Genomic DNA, 18096 nt, shown 5'->3' with positions numbered 1-18096 from the left:
GATGTATGGACAAATGCAAATGAGGATGACAGACTCATCCCACACCGTTGACCACAATGTTTGATTACAATGGTTCAGTGTTGACTATAACCCTGTCAACGGAAGGAAACTGTGAAAAAGAATTTCCCTAAGGGAACAACAAATAAACTAATTAACTAAATAACGACTCCTGTAATATCACGTATCACTATAGGGTTCAGAGGGACGCGCACACTAGTCAGTCACAGGTCAATCACAGAGGTGCATAGACACACACACACACACACACACACCTATTCAACACACTGTTTTGCACCGACATCGTGAAATGCAGGGCCTCTAATGAACCTCACCTTTGTGTCCTCAGAGACCATGGATGTCTTCTTCTGGATGCTGCCCAGAGACAGCAGCCTCAGTGGAATCCACCGTCATTATTCCGGTCCACCATTGCTTTCCCTGCTCGGCATTGCAAAAACCTGGGCACACAAATGAACATCATTATTTATTGTTATCGTCGTAAAACGCCATCCACCTAAACCCAAACACCAACAGGACGGTACGCTGGTGTCTGTGTGCAGTGTATGCAAAGTGTACACGTCACAGTCCCGCTTCTTCATTTCTCATGGGGTGGTGTTTGGCCAGGTAAGGACCAGGATCCAGGGGACGGATGATTGCAATGCTTATGGCTGTGAGGTTAATGAAGTGCCGTGTTTGGAATAAACCGTGAGATTGGGGTCCAAGTCATTAAAAAGAGCCAGGGAAGAAGAATGAGTCATGCAGCCACCAGTAGAATCAAAGCCCGCGGGGTCTTCCAGCGCCCGGTTCTGCCAATAGGAGCGCAGGAGAGGAGGAGGAAGAGGAGGAAGAGGAGAGACACAGAGAAATACCAGATCAAAGCAATGGCATGCTGCCCTTCGTGACGCCGCCCGCACTATGGATAACTAGGTGCAGCAGAATTACACAATCACAATATTCCCTACGCCCACTTGGGTTTTAAAACACTGTAAGGACTGTTCTATGCCCCCAGCACGGAGGCTCTTTATTTAAACATTTGTCTCTCTGATGAGATTGTTAAAAATGTATTTTCACAAGCAGATTACTTCTTCTACGTATTTGGAATGGTGCCTGATGGAGCAACGGTCCCAGTACTCAGTGACGCGTGGATGGGAAAGCTGAATGAATGACAAGGCTGAATGGTAAAGCTATTGCAGCATAATGGTTATGCCATATGCTATGTTTAAGCATGGGGAATTAAGTTCATTGAGATCAACTATGCAATGAAGATGAATTTGCAGTAAAACATATGTTGGCCTATGTATTTCGTTTCTAAGTCATATTATATGTGCTCCCTGTATAACCTATCACACGAGAAGAAGATTAAAACCATAGCAACAGTAAATAATCAATAAAATCAACCCTTTGTAATTTTTCAATAGAAAAAAAGTATTCAGAAATGTTTTTCTTGGGTTTTATAATTGTTTTCAGGATTTCGCATTATAGCTGTCCAAATATAGGCTTTATCTTCTGTTGCGTTGTTGGTTTTCGACGAGGGGCAACTTTGGAGATATTTGCCCAGCAACTTTACGCAGTGACTCATACGCGGCAGCTCTTACGCATGGAAAAAAAAATCAAAGGACGAGGTGGAGCAAGAAGTAGACGAAATCTGAAGATTCAGATAAAAGCTGTTTGGGGTGTGAAGACTGGGTATATTTGGCAGGACTTTTGGGAGGGGATAGACTATTTTCGGCGACCATCCACTTCTACGTCTGAAACCATGGAGAGTTCCAGAGTGTGGACCAGAGCCTTGGTCTGCGCCGTGCTCCTTTCGGTCGTCCATGGAGCTGATCTTTATAACTCGGAGTCGGAGGAGGACCTCAGCACCAGAGCCTTGCGGGACTTTTATCCAAAAGGTCCAAACTTGACCAACGAGAGGCAGCTGGTGAGCATGTCCCGGACGTAGCCTATATATGGCATGTCCCCCTACCTTCATTTTTATTAGTGTACATTATTATTTTTATTAGACTGATCACCACTTATTTTTCTTGACGCTTGTTGTAGATGTTATGGTTGTTTTGTTTTTTGATAAGTTGTTATGATATTTATTCGACCTAATTTATATATTTTTGAATGATAATAATTTAAACCTAGCGTTTTGTTTCCACATCTTTCTGGTTTACTTCGACAGCTTGGGGCTCTCCACGAAGTTCTGGAAAAACTGCAAACAAGAAAAATGCCATTATGGGAGAAGAAATTTGGCCAAGTACCAACGGTGATTTAAACTCTAACAAGACAATACTATGGCAGAATACTTATGTTATACATATATAATATGATATTGTATTATATATTTGGATCAACTGTAGGCTGCACTAGCTCCACACCCAGCCATATGATGTTGACCACGCACATGATGCTGAAGCAAACTTTGTGCATGTGCTGTTGTTCTTCCAGTGTGATATCGGAGAGCAGTGCGCCATCAGGAAAGGAGCGCGGATTGGGAAGATGTGCGACTGCCCTCGGGGATCCTTTTGCAACTTTTTCCTGTTAAAATGCTTGTAAAATGGGAAAGTGGTTTGAATGTAGACTATATGGGGAAGGGAGGAAATACTCTTCCTGGAGTGTATTTAATATATCATTTTTTAAAAATAATAAATGTCCTCAAATAAATGTGTCAGAGTATTTAATAGTTCAGATATGACAAGTTAGCTGAACGCCTGAATCCAAAAAGATTCAACACATTTGAAATGAATGTTTTCTGTATGCCAAAGTTGTGACATCTTTCTTAACAATAGAAGGCTAGGCTATCGCATCTTCATCAAATATTATACCGTTCATGAGATGTGCTATTATAAAGGTCATATTGTGTTTATTTGTTTAGCTTAGGCCTCTTTGAATTGTGGATAATAACAAGCTGCCGTATCATAAATCACTGTTGGTTTACATGTTCATATTTCAAAGCAAATTCCTTAAATACATTTCAATTTACTTCTACATTTGTTCAATATTATTCTTTAATGTGTTATGTGTAAGTGTAATCAAACGATATATCCGGTAAGTTCAAATCATGTGTTTCAAGGATTTCATATTTCTGATCAGATTTTGTCATATGAAATAATAGTGTTATCCGACATTTGAAAATAAGTTTACACATAAGGCTGCAAAATACTGTGTTTCAATGATGAAATTACATGACTTGCAGAAAGAAAGTAATAAATGAAAGTAAAACACTTTGCCATCCCCTTGATTTCCCTGATTAGAAAGGCTTTAATATAAATGACACATAGCTCTTACCCCATGCTGTGATTTATTCATTACCCCGGGGAGATTTCCCAATGTCCTCTCTGCCACTTCCGTCTGTGTTTGTTCCCATTATTTCCCTCTGTAGACGTCATCAATATTGCATGAGCCAAAACAGGCCAGCAGGCATTCCTCTATCAGTTTTGGGCTTAGTGGGTCTGTACTTTTCAACAACAACATCTGGACACACATTATGCTGTAGTGCCGCTCAAACACACACACCTCCTGTTTGTTTCTTATTTCCTGCTGAGTTATGAGGCTTTAAATATTAATAGAAATTAGTCATAGTTTACTTTAACATACTACACCGTACCATGTGATACCCTACATTATAATAAACTAAACCAAAACATACCACACCATGATACACTATACCACAAAATACCACAACCCATAACACACTATACCACAACATACCACCACACCACGCCACACCACATGCCGCCATAACACACTTAACCACAACATACCCACCATATCATAACACACCATACTACACCATACATTACCATAGCACACCTTACTACACCATTCCACAACAAACTATATCTTTCCATACCATAACCCGCCATCCCATAATCACACTGAACCTGAGAAGAATTGTAAAGAAACCATTGTGTTTGTATGTATGTGTTTGTGTGTGTGTGTGTGTGTGTGTGTGTGTGTGAGAGAGAGAGAAAGAGAGAGAGAGAGAGAGAAAGAGAGAGAGAGAGAGTGTGTGTGTGTGTGTCTCTGAGTGTGTATGTGTGTGTGTGTGTGTGTGTGTGTGTGTGTGTGTGTGTGTGTGTGTGTGTGTGTGTGTGTGTGTGTGTGTGTGTGTGTGTGTGTGTTCGTGTGCGTGTGTTTGGAAAAAAATAAGGGGTAAACAGCCTTCCAGACTGACACAAATGAATCCTGACTAAGGGGGGAATGGTTAGAATTGATTACCGGCTAATTCAGATGGATGGGAGACACAGAAAGGTTTTGGACAGAGAGAAAGAATTAATTTCGGGAAATCAAATTGGTTAATAAAGGGCAATGCTGAAGGCAGAGAAAAGGATTTGTGAGGTTCACTGGGATCTGATATCAGTTTTGTGTTCAGGAAATGTTATTCCTTCACCCCTTGTTGTCCCGGCCACTTTGAAGTCAGTGTGCTAGAGGCACAAGCTTGTTTGTTATTGTATAAATAAGTAATATACATTTACATTTTTGAATTTAGGCTATTGAGCAGACACTTTTGTCCAAATCAACTTACATAAGACACACAAAAAGTGTCAGAAGAAAGGGAGACAAAGTAATGCACACCTTGTGTTGTTCTGGAGGGAACCGCACACAAGACCCTGGAAGAGGACGAGGACTGTGGGAGGACGGATTCCTGCCAGCCCCAACCTGGCAACCCTGGAGACACACCACCTGGCAACAGTCTGGGTCATTTAACCTTGAGGGTGAATTCCCTTACAAAACATTTTCATGGTTGGCAAACCGAATCTCCAATGGTGCGGTAGAGAGAGCAAGAACAGAAGAAGAGATTGGAGGAAACTCAAATATCGTTGTCGTTCGGATATCAACATTCGTATCACCTTCAAGGAACCAACTGTCAGAGGCACGACGACGGAACAGGACGATGGACGAACCGAAAGTCGTACGGATTCCCTGTCCCCGTCCCTGTATAAGAACCCTCGAGGAGACACCCCTCCCCAATATAAAACTATGTCGACTTTTTGCATTGTAACCCTGCCTTTCAATTAATCTCAGGGCTAATGGCCACAACCTATACATACACACACACACACAAACAGACAGGCAGACAGACAGGGAGGCAGACAGACAGACAGGCAGGCAGGCAGGCAGACAGACAGACAGACAGACAGACAGACAGACAGACAGACAGACAGACAGACAGACAGACACACACACACACACACACACACACACACACACACACACACACACACACACACACACACACACAGACACAGAAATACACATACATTCTTAAAGCACATTCTGTAACAGACTTAACATTCAAACTTGGCTACTTGAATCCTAGAGATAGAATGATGCTTTCATGTACCAGCCCATTGCCTCTGTCATCTAGTTCCGCCCACTCTCTCTCCCCCATTTTCCACCTGCAAGGTTTTAACTTTGGGGGTGATGACGGGTTTCTTGGAGCTGTCAGGAGTCGATGACGTGAGGAGCGCGTCTGCCGCGTGAAGCACCATCGTCCTATCACTAGCCTTCATCGTCAAGTTTACACCACCAGTGGGCAACAGAAAAAAGGATTAGTTGAAATCAACAGGATATGTGTCGTCATGAGATTGCCAACAACATTGATAGATGAGAGAGAGATGAATGATGTTAGGCTGATGTAGGTGAACAGAAAGTCACACGTGCAAAAGCTATCTTCAGTGTACCACAGCTCTTCAGTAAATATCATTCAACATCCATTTCCTGGAGTTTTCTCTCTCACTTATGATATCCAATGCATGTTATGCAATGCAATGACTATTGCATTGTGTACAGTTTTTGTATCCATGTAAACAGGTAATTATGCATTCATTCAAGTGTTCTCTTTCACATCTGCTGCTTTGCCTCCACAATTCATCATTAACTAATAGAGGAACGGAAACCACGCAGGAGACATGAGTTTCTATGTAGGCTTTATGTTATCGCTCCCTAAGCGATTAGGTAAATGACAGACAATTGTTCATAATTTACATAGAGATGCACACTTTGGCACACACACACACACACACACACACACACACACACACACACACACACACACACACACACACACACACACACACGCACATGCACACACACGCACACGCACACACACACACGCACACACAGAGCGAGCCTCACACTGCTCACATATATGAGCAGTGCTACCCTCTAGCGGTAGCATTTATAGGATATCTCATGTCCCAGCTTCCAGGACACCGTCGTGTTTGAAGGTTTGATTTAAGTTAACACTAGCCCTGACCTAGTAAACAGCAGTCTATTCCGTGGAAGCTCAGTCTTTTAGAGAGCTCATTCAGCGATTTTTCTTTTTTAGAAAGAGACAAGACGATTTGATAAATGTTATAATACTATATGGCTTAAATAAAGCCCCAAATAGAGATCACAATCTATTAAAACAATGGTAAAAAAAAAAAAAAAAAGGTACTCTGAGACAGTAACACAGAGGCTTGCATAAAGAATATATTTTAAAAGTTCTAACAAAATGGAGTTTGTGAATGGAGAGTCTGAGTGTGTTTTTTGGAAATGATTTGCCCCCGGAACCAAACAAGTTCAGAAAAACAAGCTCATTATTACATTAACAAGCCCTCTGAATGTCATAGTGATTGGTGTGACTCACACTTGGAGCTCTGGTGCTCTGGGCGGTGTTGTTTTTGAGTGTTTTTAATGTCTGACTGGCAGTCAAAGAACTGCAACACATTTGAATACACGCGGTAAACCCTTTCAAAATGTGGCCATCCAACTTGAGTAGAAAATATAATACGATTTACTGAGACTAACTAATACTAAGATTAAAAACTCCTGTCAATCAGTCTTTATTAAATTAAAACTTTTGGTGTCGTTTTCACATTTATTTGTGTTTGACATGTAAAGAAGTGTGGACTACAGTAGGTGCTTTTTGTATTTACTCCTCCTGAGATGTAATAATTCTGTAATCGTGATTTACGCCAGAGTTACATGACAGTCAGAGAATCAGCACAACAACAATCTGAAACAATGTGATCCCTGAGATTCAATGTCACACTACTGGGGTATATGGTAGATTTGCGACGGTTTAAAGGGGTTTCGTGTTGATTTAATTCCCCCTCTATCCCTGTGTTACTTTGGTCCTCGATTGCAGTTTCTGCCCCATAGTTTAAGCTGACTGTAAGGTTGTTTCAGGAAGAGGATTGGAAAGTCCCTTTATTTTGTCTGCGACCAAATTCTTTGGCTCCACCAACAACAACCTCTCAGATATGAAATAACAAATCTTAAACTGAATTCCTTGAAAATATGTTTATTTAAAAAAATATAGAAATGGAACAACATACACATTACACACTTGCAATGTTTTCTTTTAAGATAAGTGAAAACACACACCACTGCAGAATCCTTTTACGCAATATATAATAATCAGAACATTAACTTTCTTCAACCAAACAGAATATCCCCACTATTGTCCACAGAGATGGGATTGAGTGGTCAACAGTAAATAAAGAACAACAAAACAGTAGCCTAAACTTGTACTGTTGATGGCTATGTATTCTAGGGCACTCATAAGGCATATCTCTCCATTACTTTACCTCATCAAAGCATCATCACAAGCTAACGGAGCGAGCAGAATCACTTCTGAAAGACAGCAGGACACAGCCTCAGCATTTGACAGCAAGATCCCAATATGTACGCTTGTAGCAGCCCAACTTATTCCAACTGAAATCAAATCAAGACGTGAATTCTTCTTGATCAAACGGATAAAGAAACGAAAAGATGGTGCTGTTTAGGATGCACCACCTGTAATACGAGGCAATGTGCAAAAATAAAACAGTGCATTGCAGGAACTCTAAAGCAGCAGGGTGGTACATTGTGTGTTACGACGATCGATGGCATGGCAATCAAAGGGACCACCCCACCGTCCTCCTAGTGCTTCTGGCGACGCCGCGGTGAGCCCTTCCAGGAGTGCGTGTGTCTGTGCTATGAGGCCCCGTCCTCCCCGGAGGCAGCCTGAAAGGGGTAGCTCAGCGCCGGGGGGAACCCCTGGCTGCGGGGCTGATCGTCCAGCAGCATCACGTCCTCCACGTCCGTCCCGTTGTACCTCCGCCTGCAGATCTTCACAGTCACTTTGCGGCCCTGGAAGGCTTTGAGGGCCTCCTTGGAGGCCATGGCCCTGGCGGCGGCCTCGTCGCGCCCGTAGCCGGTGCCCATGTACACGGTGCTGCAGCGCAGCTCACACACCTGGCCCTCCTTCTGCGCGCGGCTCGCCGGCAAGTCGGGAATGTCCTTGAGCGGCACGAACACGCAGCCCAGGCTCTGCTTGCAGGACTCCACGCAGCTCTGCAGGATCTCGTAGTGGTCCAGGTTGGGGCCGAAGCCCCCCGCCGAGACCAGCTTCCAGGCCACGGCCTTGTAGAGGCGGTTGAAGAAGGGCTGGTGCTGGGCCGGGGCCTGGGGCGAGGGGCCCTGTTTCTGGCATGCGGCCCTCCCTCCTCCGGGCCCCACTCTGGCCTTCTTCGCGCAGCCTTCACCGTCGGGCCCTGAGGGATAATGGTGGACATTGCGACACACTCAAACACTGTCATTTCAATTCAATCTTATTTGTAGAGCCCTTAATCACAGGTACAGCGTCAAAGGGCTTAACAGGCCGCATATGTATGACATCCCCCTGACCCTAGCCCCCCAGAGGGCAAGGGTAAATCCCTTCATTAGCAAGGAAGAAATCTTGAGAACGTTACAACCCTTATATCTTTGTTTAGCGGAAAGAAATGGTGTGTGAAGAAAGAACTATATGTGTGTGCAAAATCAGGTATGTACAGGTTAATATACCAATTCAAACCAATCAAACTAGTTTGTAGTTTGACACGACACGACACGACCGTCATCGGCCTGGTCACCGAAGGCGACGAGAAGGCGTACAGAGGGGAGGTGAGAGCCCTGACATCTGGGTGCCAGGACAACAACCCCCAGCTCAACCTCAGCAAAACTAAGGAGCTGATTGTGGACTACAGGAAGCGACAGGGAGCCGAGCACCATCAACGGGACGACAGTAGAGAGAGTCAGCAGCCTCAAGTTCCTCGGGGTCCACATCTGCGAGAACCTGACCTGGACTCACCACACCGACGCCATCACAAAGGCGGCAAGACAGCGGCTCTTCTTCCTCCGCAGGCTGCGGAGGTTCAACATGGACTCCAGGATACCCATAGAGAGTATCCTGACCGGCTGCATCACCGCCTGGCACGGCAGTTGCTCCGCCCTCAACCGTAAGCCCTTATAGAGGGTGGTGAAAGCTGCCCATCACATTACCAGGACGGAGCTGCCATCCATTGAGGACCTCTACACTCAGCGCTGCAGGAAGAAGACTAACCGGATTATTAAAGACCCTCATCACCCCAGTAACAAACTGTTTCAGCTTCTCCGGTCCGGCAGACGCTACCGCAGCATCCGGTCTCGCACCACCAGACTCAGGGACAGTTTCATCCCATAAGACTACTGAACTCCTGAGCTACTTAGCTCACCACTATAACACTTTAAAACTTGCCACTTTATACCAGTCGACATCTGGATAAACACGTCTGTTTACATTTTACATTTTATTTAGTTATTTATTTAGTATTTAGTATTTAGTACATTTAGGTCTCTGCTCTCCTACTTGTGTTCCTCTTATACACTTACTTTTTATTATTATATTTTATTTTTTATTATTTAAGTCTCAGCTCTCCTACTTGTGTTTCTCATATACTTTTGCTTTCTCTTATACTGCACTGTCGGAGGAGCCCAAGACTAAAGAATTTCATTGCCAGCGACTGCTCTGTAATTGTTGTGCATATGAAAATAAAACCATCTTGAATCTTGAATCTTGTTTGGTTAAAAGCATCAAGTCAAGAGTTAACATTATTTTTTGGGGGGGATTCAGCAGTTTGTTAGGTAGTGCCTTGTCTTTTCCTTTAGGTAACAAGTTCCCTTTTAGTGACTTATGTATACACTTATAAATGATTAATATGCATCACTTGAATGAACAATTACTTCTGACCACAATTGGTCTATTGCACCATGGGTAGGGAGTCAGATTGAGACGGAGAACCTCCATCAAGAATTAAATCCAAAAGAGGCCACCGTGTTTGAGATGTGTCATTACCAGATGAAGTGCCCCTCTTTCCTTTGGCTAGGATCTCATCTCTTGTTGTGCGGACGGGGGCGTCCTCGACAACGATCCCTTTACCCATCTCCTTTATCTTGACCATCACAGCGTCTGGGTACCTAGAAAACAAACAGTTACACCTTCTCTGATACCCAATAACTTCAACAGGACAAATCTCAACATCCTCGGTGTCAATGTTTACCTGCAGCCTAAGAAAACATTGTTGGTCCAGACCATGGACAGAGACAATAGTCTGTCCAGACTGCTGCTGGGCATCCCTGGTTCAATGGTGGGGAAAGCCTCCATATTTCTCAGGACAAACTCCCTTCTGGCAAACCATTGCTTGTTGGTTTCACAATAGCCCCTGAAGGATTCAACCCACTGGGCCAGGTGGGGGTTCTGGCCCAGGTACTCTGAGACGATGTCCTCTCTACTTCTCTCCTCCGCCATCACTGTAATAGATCACCGTCACATCATCATCATCATCATCATCATCATCACCACAACAACAACAACAACAACAAAACAGACCTAACCTCAATGGTTTTAGCCATGTGTAACACTGCCTGAGTTCCCCTTTAATGTGGCATCTAAAACCTTTTCCCAGACCTTAATATAAACTGCAGACCTATACTAGAGCTGTCAAGGTTGTGTTTTATTCAGATGTGTATCGTTACCCGAACATTAGCAGTAGCAAGGTGGCCAACCTAAACAAATTAGCGAAGCTAATAATAGCTGAGCATAAAGTATCAGGAAAAAAAGTTACGAATACTACAACAACAAAAAATAACCCGCCACTAATATTAACCATGGAGTTTCTGGCGAAGTGTAGGGCCAGTGCGTGCCCCCGTGTGCGTTAAACAGCCGCAACAGGTAGTTGACGAACCTTTTGCTGCTCTTCTAGTTGCAAGATCGGCTAAAAGCTACATGGCGGAATGATGACGACACCCGGAAGCGACGGACCGTTTGGTGGCTTCCGTGTCTGCGAACTACAATACCCAGACATCACGGTTACTGCTCGAACTTATTTTTATATCATTATTATTATTATTATATTAAATGTAATATTATATAATATATCATAGATCTTATTAAAATATATATTAATTATATATATTATTATTCGAAATTATTTTTATTCTGCCATTGAATGGCCTGTAAACCAGCGAGTCTATCTGAAAACAAATAATTATTTGAATTACGGATGGGTCAAATCGTTTATTCTGCGTGACTTTTGCGATCCCTAAGCACCAAATTACCAATATTAAACAACCGCTCAACCGCCGTCTGTAGCGCTGTTTACGGTGACGTCAAGAAAGTGCGACCAGATACTTTTGATGGGTTAGCGACCGTTCGAGAAACGCTGCTTTACTTTATGAATTTATTGATACAACGCTGATCAAAATGATTCACGAACTTCTGTTAGCGTTAAGTGGATACCCCGGGTCCATATTCACTTGGAACAAAAGAACGGGCTTGCAGGTGAAGGCATTTGTTAGAGCATGTTGCTACTTGTTATGTGCATGAACGTTAGTGTATAGCCTAGTGTTTATAGTGTGTGTATAGTGCACATTAGGTAAATCACCAGTGGTCAACTGGTGTGGTTTGACATAAACGGATCCTTTGCTCTGGATGCAGGTGTCCCAGGACATCCCCTTCCTTCACCCCAGTGAGGCAAGTGTCCTGAATCGCCTCTGCAAACTGGGATCTGACTACATCCGATTCACAGAGTTCATAGAGCAGCACACTGGACATGTGCACCAACAGGTGAGACCATGCTAAACACATTATGTTCAGTGTTGCGTTTTCCTGATCGTTTTTGTGTCCAATCAGTAACCAACTTTCTTATTTGAATTACTGCTCTTTTGGTGGTGGGAATGGCTTCTACTTTAAAAATAAACTATTGCGTGATTGCTTTGAAGACCATTGCAGATACTCTTGAACTATGATACAATAGTGTAATTTATGTGAACCCTTGAAACATTGGTATGAACGATGGTTCCTAGGAGCATCACAGCAACCCTCCCAGCCAGGCTGGACTCAATGGGATTTACCTGCGAGCGTTCTGCACTGGGCTTGATACCATGCTGCAGCCCTACAGACAGGCCCTGCTGGACCTGGAACAGGAGGTATAAAAGTCCCTAATAGTGGTATATTAACCAATCATATTTTTGCATACATCAACCAAATTTTTTCATCGTAGTAATGGAACTTCTAAAATAAATATATGTCTAAATTTTGATGTGTGTAAATTATTGCAATTTATTAACGCATAATGTGCGCTGTGCTCTGTGTCTTAGTTTCTCGGAGACCCACATCTTACGATATCCCATGTGAATTATATGCTGGATCAGGTAACAGTTGGGTTGTTTATTATCCGGGTGATCCGTATTTATTTCTGAAATCCCTATTCATGACAGTGTTTGACTCACAATGTTCAACCGTATTGTTTTAGTTCCAGCTGCTGTTTCCCTCGGTGATGGTGGTGGTCGAGACAATCAAATCACAGAAGGTAAAGAATAACTCTTTACTCTTTTGCTAAGCACAACTCACATAACCGAGTGGAAGAGAAAGGCAACGAAAAAAACCATGGTTGGCTTGATGTCCGTTTCTTTTTAATTGCAGATTCATGGCTGCCAGATTTTGGAGACGGTATACAAGCACAGCTGTGGGGGCCTTCCTCCTGTCCGCATGGCATTGGAGAAGTAAGTGTGTGTGTGTGTGTGTTTGTGTGTGTGTGTGCGCTCGTGTGTGTGCGCTCGTGCGTGCGTTGTTGCGTAATGGAGCTAACTTAAGAGTGATGACTCATTCTCATACATCCATCCACCTCTGCTGTTGTGTATCATTACAATCCTTTCGATAATGAGTTCTAAACACCAATGCTCGGTTGCGTGCGTGCCGGCAGGATCCTGGCCGTCTGCCACGGGGTGATGTACAAGCAGCTGGCGGCGTGGATGCTGCACGGGCTGCTTCTGGACCAGAGCGAGGAGTTCTACATCAAGCAGGGGCCCGGCGCCGGCGGGGCCACAGCCAATCAGGAGGAGGAGGAGGAGGACCTGGGGATAGGGGGTTTGAGTGGCAAGCAGCTCCGAGAACTGCAGGATCTGGTGAGAACCATCGGTCAATCAAACAATCAAAACGACACCACAAAATGACGTTATTGTTGACTTTATCTAATGTAGCAAAAACAACGTTATCCATAGTGACATACAGTGACTGTGGTTTTTGGATGCATACTAATAATGATCAGGTAGAGGTTAGACATCTTGCTCAATAATGTGGGGTCAAACATTCAATATGTAAACCAGGGTGTATTCATGTCCTGATACACTGAAAAATCTCTTGCACTCTGAGTCGTTTTGGTCCAAGACCATTGTCAGACTGATCAGTCTGACTACATTTAAAATGGCTTGACTTGTCAAGAAGAACATCTGTATGTTATTATAATAATAATAATAATAATTTTATTTGAAGGCGCCTTTCTCTGCACTCAAGGACACTGTACAGAGGTACACAAAAGTCATTAGAAAGAAACGACAATAAGAAAGAGAGAAATAAATTATAATAACAACAGCCGTAGTAATTGGCATCAGGTGGAAAAGGCAGTTGTATGGTCACAATGGAGCTCCTGCCAGTCATGTGCGTGCCTTGCCTCACTGCCAGTCAGATTTAAAAGGTCTCCTCAGACTTTTCAATGGAGTGACGAGACCTCCTGTCCTCCCATGCAGAGGCTGATCGAGGAGGAAAACATGCTGGCTCCGTCGCTGCAGCAGTTCTCCCTGCGCGTGGAGATGCTTCCCTCCTACATCCCCGTCCGAGTGGCCGAGAAGATCCTGTTTGTGGGCGAGTCGGTGCAGATGTTTGAAAACCACAACCACAGCCCGTCCAGAGCAGGTAGCTCTTCGGGTGGAGCGTAAAACAGGATACCGTCGCTCTATTACATTATGGGATCGACCGGTATGGATTTTTCAGGGCCGATACCGATCTTTTCTCATCAGCCTTATGGTGCGTTCCCACCAAACACAAAGGGGCGACAAGATTCCATACAAAGTGAACGTAGAGACGCGAAAAACCGGCGACAAGTTTTGATTTGTCGCGCCAGACTTTCGCCCTGCACAGGTGAGCGTGTTCACGAGGATTTGTAGCGCGACAAATTCGCTCGAGTTGAAGTATTTCAACTTTGCCGCGACATTCGCGTGATGACAGCCAATCAGCGTTCAACAGCGTGGCCACTGAGTTACATGTGTAACGTAACAGCCAATCAGCGTTCAACCGGCCAACTGTTCCCTGCAGTGCAGTCCGGGGTGAACCGCAGCAAATTTGCCTGACAAAACTTGCACAGCGTCGGTTTATGATTTGTCGCGCGACAAAACTTAGGCGACAACGCGATTTTCTAGAGACGATATTTGGAGCCGATACTGCTTTTGCTCCCATCATTTTACATCATAAAAAGTACACATTGATGATAACAAATGTTACAAGTCTCAGTTTCAAAAATGAACATTTATTGAACTGCCTGTAAATCACGCCGGGAAAAAATATAAAAAATAAATAAATAAAAATAATTGGCGATGTATCGGTCGATCACAAATTTTCAGTGCATTTTGCCTGCGTTTGTTCTACCAGGCTCCATACTGAAACACCAGGAGGACCTGTTTGCCGCGGAGCTGCACCGACTCAAACAGCAGCCTCTCTTCAGCCTCGTCGACTTTGAGAATCTCATCGATGGAATCAGGAGCACCGTGGCTGAGGTGGGATTTATTGAGACCTGACCATTCCTGTTGGAGTCTACCAATCTGTCGGCATAACATAGATGTCTGCTTTGCACCTGACGTCTATATACCGTGTGGTCCCATGGTCATTTTTGGTCATCGTCACCATATCAGCACTGTTTTTCTTCGAATATTTGATGTTTTAATATGTGACGGAAAAGTAATATGGCTGTTATGATGTTAGTGAGCTTTGGCTAAAACCTATTGATTTGATCATTGATAATACTGGCATAAATGTGTCAGTATTGCCTGGTTCTAATCAATGTGTGTTGATTCACAGCATCTCTGGACGTTGATGGTGGAAGAGTCCGACCTACTGGGGCAGCTCAAGGTGGGTGCCTGTCCCATCGGCTGGTGTTGTACTGTTCTGGTTACCGTTAAGATTGAAACTTCATTGATTTGCGTGCAGATAATCAAGGACTTCTACCTACTGGGCCGCGGGGAGCTGTACCAAGTGTTTATCGACCACGCACAGCACATGCTGAAGACCCCTCCCACGGCCGTCACTGAACACGGTGCGCTGAGATCACAGTTTGAACATGCTAGCCTGAGCATGCTACATCGTGTATTCACATCTTAAATGTACCTTAAACAGGGACAATGTTCAAAAGGAAAATGAACCTTGTTTAGAGCAAGGAGAGATGCATTGTACCAAGTTTTTAGCAAATTGCTATTTTCGTATGTATGTATTCACGGTTTTGTACGACGCTTTGAATCAAGGTGTCCACTAAATTGTAAAAATTGGGATATTATTAAATCATTTATTAGTGTAGGAGAGATTTCCCTTGCGGTCATAGGCTGTCTCTCTGTCTGTCTCTCTGCCTAACTGTGTTTCCTCTCCTCAGATGTAAACGTGGCCTTTCAGCAGGCGGCACACAAGGTCCTACTGGACGATGACAACCTCCTACCCCTTCTGCACCTCACCATAGATTACCAAGGCAAAGAGGGCAAAGGTTTGTGGAAGACTTATTGTTTTAGGGGCATTCATTTCTGATAGACATTATCCAAGATTGGTTGATTAGGTTGAAATGACAAGAAAGGGATCCAATTCTCAGATTCTGTCATTAGGGCGGTCTAGTTTTAAAACAACCAAACCTCCAGAGGGCAGCATCGTTTGGCGCCCTGTAGCGGCCAATTACCGTTCTAACTGTTTTGCCTTTGCTCTGTGTTTGTTCTCCAGACCCCACAGGCACCAGAGAGGGGGCCACCCCTCCCCAGGAAACCTCCCCCCGGGAGGTGCCCCCCACCGGCTGGGCGGCCCTAGGTCTGGCCTACAAGGTCCAATGGCCTCTCCACATCCTCTTCACTCCGGCTGTACTCGAGAAGTCAGTACCCCCACTCAGTACAACCATTTACGCTAACATTAAGGGCATTTAGCTTTTATCCAAAGCGACACCCAACCATTCAAACACACGCAAGGGCAGCGTGGTCAATCATGCAATGCAACAGCCAGCTCGTCGGGAGAAGTTAGGGTTAAGTGTCTGGCTCAGCGACACCTCAAAACAAGCTAGGAGGAGCCGGGGATCGAACTAGCAACCCTCCGGTTACAAGTAAACCCACTCTGCCTCCTGAACTACTGCCGCCCCAGGCCGTACACTACTACAGTCGCCAGTACGGTGAAGCCTGAAACGGCTTCCCTCGATCGAAAGCGGGCGTCGCCTGACATTGTGTTTACACCGTGGTGCCAGGTACAACGTTATTTTCCGCTACCTCCTGAGCGTTCGGAGGGTGCAGTCCCAGCTGCAGCACTGCTGGGCCCTGCAGATGCAGAGGAAGCACCTGAAGTCCAACCAGACGGACGCCGTCAAGTCGCGGCTGCGTAACCACATGGCCTTCCTGGTGGACAACCTGCAGTACTACCTACAGGTGAGAGGGGCCGCGTGGGAGGGGATAGTGCGGGCGTGTCTGCATTCGTACGGCGGGTGATGGGGTGACCTGTGACTTTATCAAGAGGAGCACGTTACAGTTGGAATTGGATGACGTCAAACGCTTTGTGCGTTGGAACGGTTTCCAGGTGGACGTGCTGGAGTCTCAGTTCTCACAGCTGCTCCAGCAGATCAACTCCACCAGAGACTTTGAGAGCATCCGACTGGCCCACGACCACTTCCTCAGCAACCTGCTGGCCCAGTCCTTCATCCTGCTGAAGCCGGTGAGCATCTGTAGCATTCGATGAACACCCTCACTGTACCGATGGCGATGTATTGTTTCTCCTCTTCTGACAATAGACTTATTCGAAGCCGCTTTGGATAAAAGCGTCTGCTAAATGATCTCAATGTAAATGTAAAGCACTCTGTATGCGTGTGTCATGGATTCAGTGCGGTCAGACCATGAGTGGCGTGTCTTTAAATCCTGCAGGTGTTCCACTGTCTGAACGAGATCCTGGAGCTGTGTCTGAACTTCTGCTCCCTGATCAGTCAGAGCGTGGCCCCCCTGGACGAGAGGGGCGCGGCCCAGCTAGACATCCTGGTCAAGGTGGGGGGGAGGGTTCTTGGTTAGGGGGCCCTCCAATCCATCTGTATCCTCACTCACAGAGAATCTGGTTTAATGTGTCGTTTACCCGTCTGGTACATGTGCAGGGTTTCAGCCGGCAGTCCTTCCTGCTGTTCAAGATCCTGTCCAGCGTACGCAACCACCAGATCAACTCGGACCTGGCCCAGCTCCTGTTGAGGTTGGACTACAACAAGTACTACACCCAGTCAGGGGGCACCCTGGGCAGGTAAGGACCCCCGGTCCGACCAGCATGAAACGGCTGACACTGGGTCTGGAGTTCAAAGGCTGTAGCGTCGGTACTTCACATAAATTACTAACCTGATATTGAGGTTAGCAAAAAAAAAATGGAGTTCTATTTAAAAGTCAGATCTTTGACTAATCCGATTAGCAACGGTTGACCTTTCATGCTTAACATTAATAGTTTTATATTGAATTAATTGTCATCTTATTCAAGGAAACCTTTTTCATTGCAGCTTTTGAACAGGGGACTGAAGATGGAAATCAACCTGCATTCTTCACATTGTAAATATCAGCACTTAACTAAAGCTGTTTAATCCCGTTCTGTACAAACTGTATTTAAACTACCCAAACAATGGAAGTCTTTTTTGTAAAAAAATAAATAAACAGACGATAAAATAAAACTGTCACGTTTTCTTTTATTCCATAAAAACCGACAGATTAAAATTATATACAACAGAGGCATGCAAGCATCGAAACAATTAC

General features: G+C 44.6%; 3 protein-coding genes across 4 annotated transcripts; 2 read left to right on the top strand and 1 right to left on the bottom strand.

Moving 5' to 3' along the window:
* Positions 1 to 1753: 1753 nt before the first annotated feature.
* On the top strand, positions 1754 to 2538 carry cart3 (cocaine- and amphetamine-regulated transcript 3; the record flags this gene model as incomplete). Its single annotated transcript, XM_079736872.1, has 3 exons — positions 1754 to 1918; positions 2165 to 2248; positions 2431 to 2538. 3 exons carry the CDS (start codon positions 1754 to 1756, stop codon positions 2536 to 2538), a joined length of 357 nt encoding a protein of 118 aa, XP_079592998.1.
* Positions 2539 to 7280: 4742 nt separating this feature from the next.
* On the bottom strand, positions 7281 to 11055 carry cdkn2aip (CDKN2A interacting protein). Its single transcript, XM_079737260.1, has 4 exons — positions 10998 to 11055; positions 10314 to 10563; positions 10109 to 10230; positions 7281 to 8510 (listed from the first exon to the last, which is right to left on the bottom strand). Exons 2-4 carry the CDS (start codon positions 10559 to 10561, stop codon positions 7951 to 7953), a joined length of 930 nt encoding a protein of 309 aa, XP_079593386.1. The 5' UTR covers positions 10562 to 10563; positions 10998 to 11055; the 3' UTR covers positions 7281 to 7950.
* Positions 11056 to 11448: 393 nt separating this feature from the next.
* On the top strand, positions 11449 to 17972 carry tubgcp4 (tubulin gamma complex component 4). 2 transcript variants are annotated; one of them, XM_079737203.1, is made up of 18 exons: positions 11449 to 11593; positions 11750 to 11878; positions 12118 to 12240; positions 12412 to 12465; positions 12573 to 12623; positions 12737 to 12816; positions 13017 to 13218; positions 13840 to 14005; positions 14738 to 14862; positions 15164 to 15214; positions 15293 to 15398; positions 15729 to 15836; positions 16064 to 16208; positions 16572 to 16749; positions 16898 to 17032; positions 17239 to 17355; positions 17460 to 17599; positions 17847 to 17972. In XM_079737203.1, exons 1-18 carry the CDS (start codon positions 11516 to 11518, stop codon positions 17851 to 17853), a joined length of 1995 nt encoding a protein of 664 aa, XP_079593329.1. In that variant the 5' UTR covers positions 11449 to 11515; the 3' UTR covers positions 17854 to 17972. The 2 variants fall into 2 exon arrangements, with proteins under 2 accessions (XP_079593329.1, XP_079593328.1); XM_079737202.1 differs by having other exon boundaries at positions 12567 to 12623.
* The last annotated feature ends 124 nt before the right edge of the window (positions 17973 to 18096 follow it).

The sequence above is a fragment of the Pollachius pollachius genome (assembly GCF_949987615.1).
Source record: "Pollachius pollachius genome assembly, chromosome: 5".
Taxonomy (NCBI): domain Eukaryota; kingdom Metazoa; phylum Chordata; class Actinopteri; order Gadiformes; family Gadidae; genus Pollachius; species Pollachius pollachius.
This window is presented reverse-complemented; position numbering and strand designations above follow the sequence as displayed.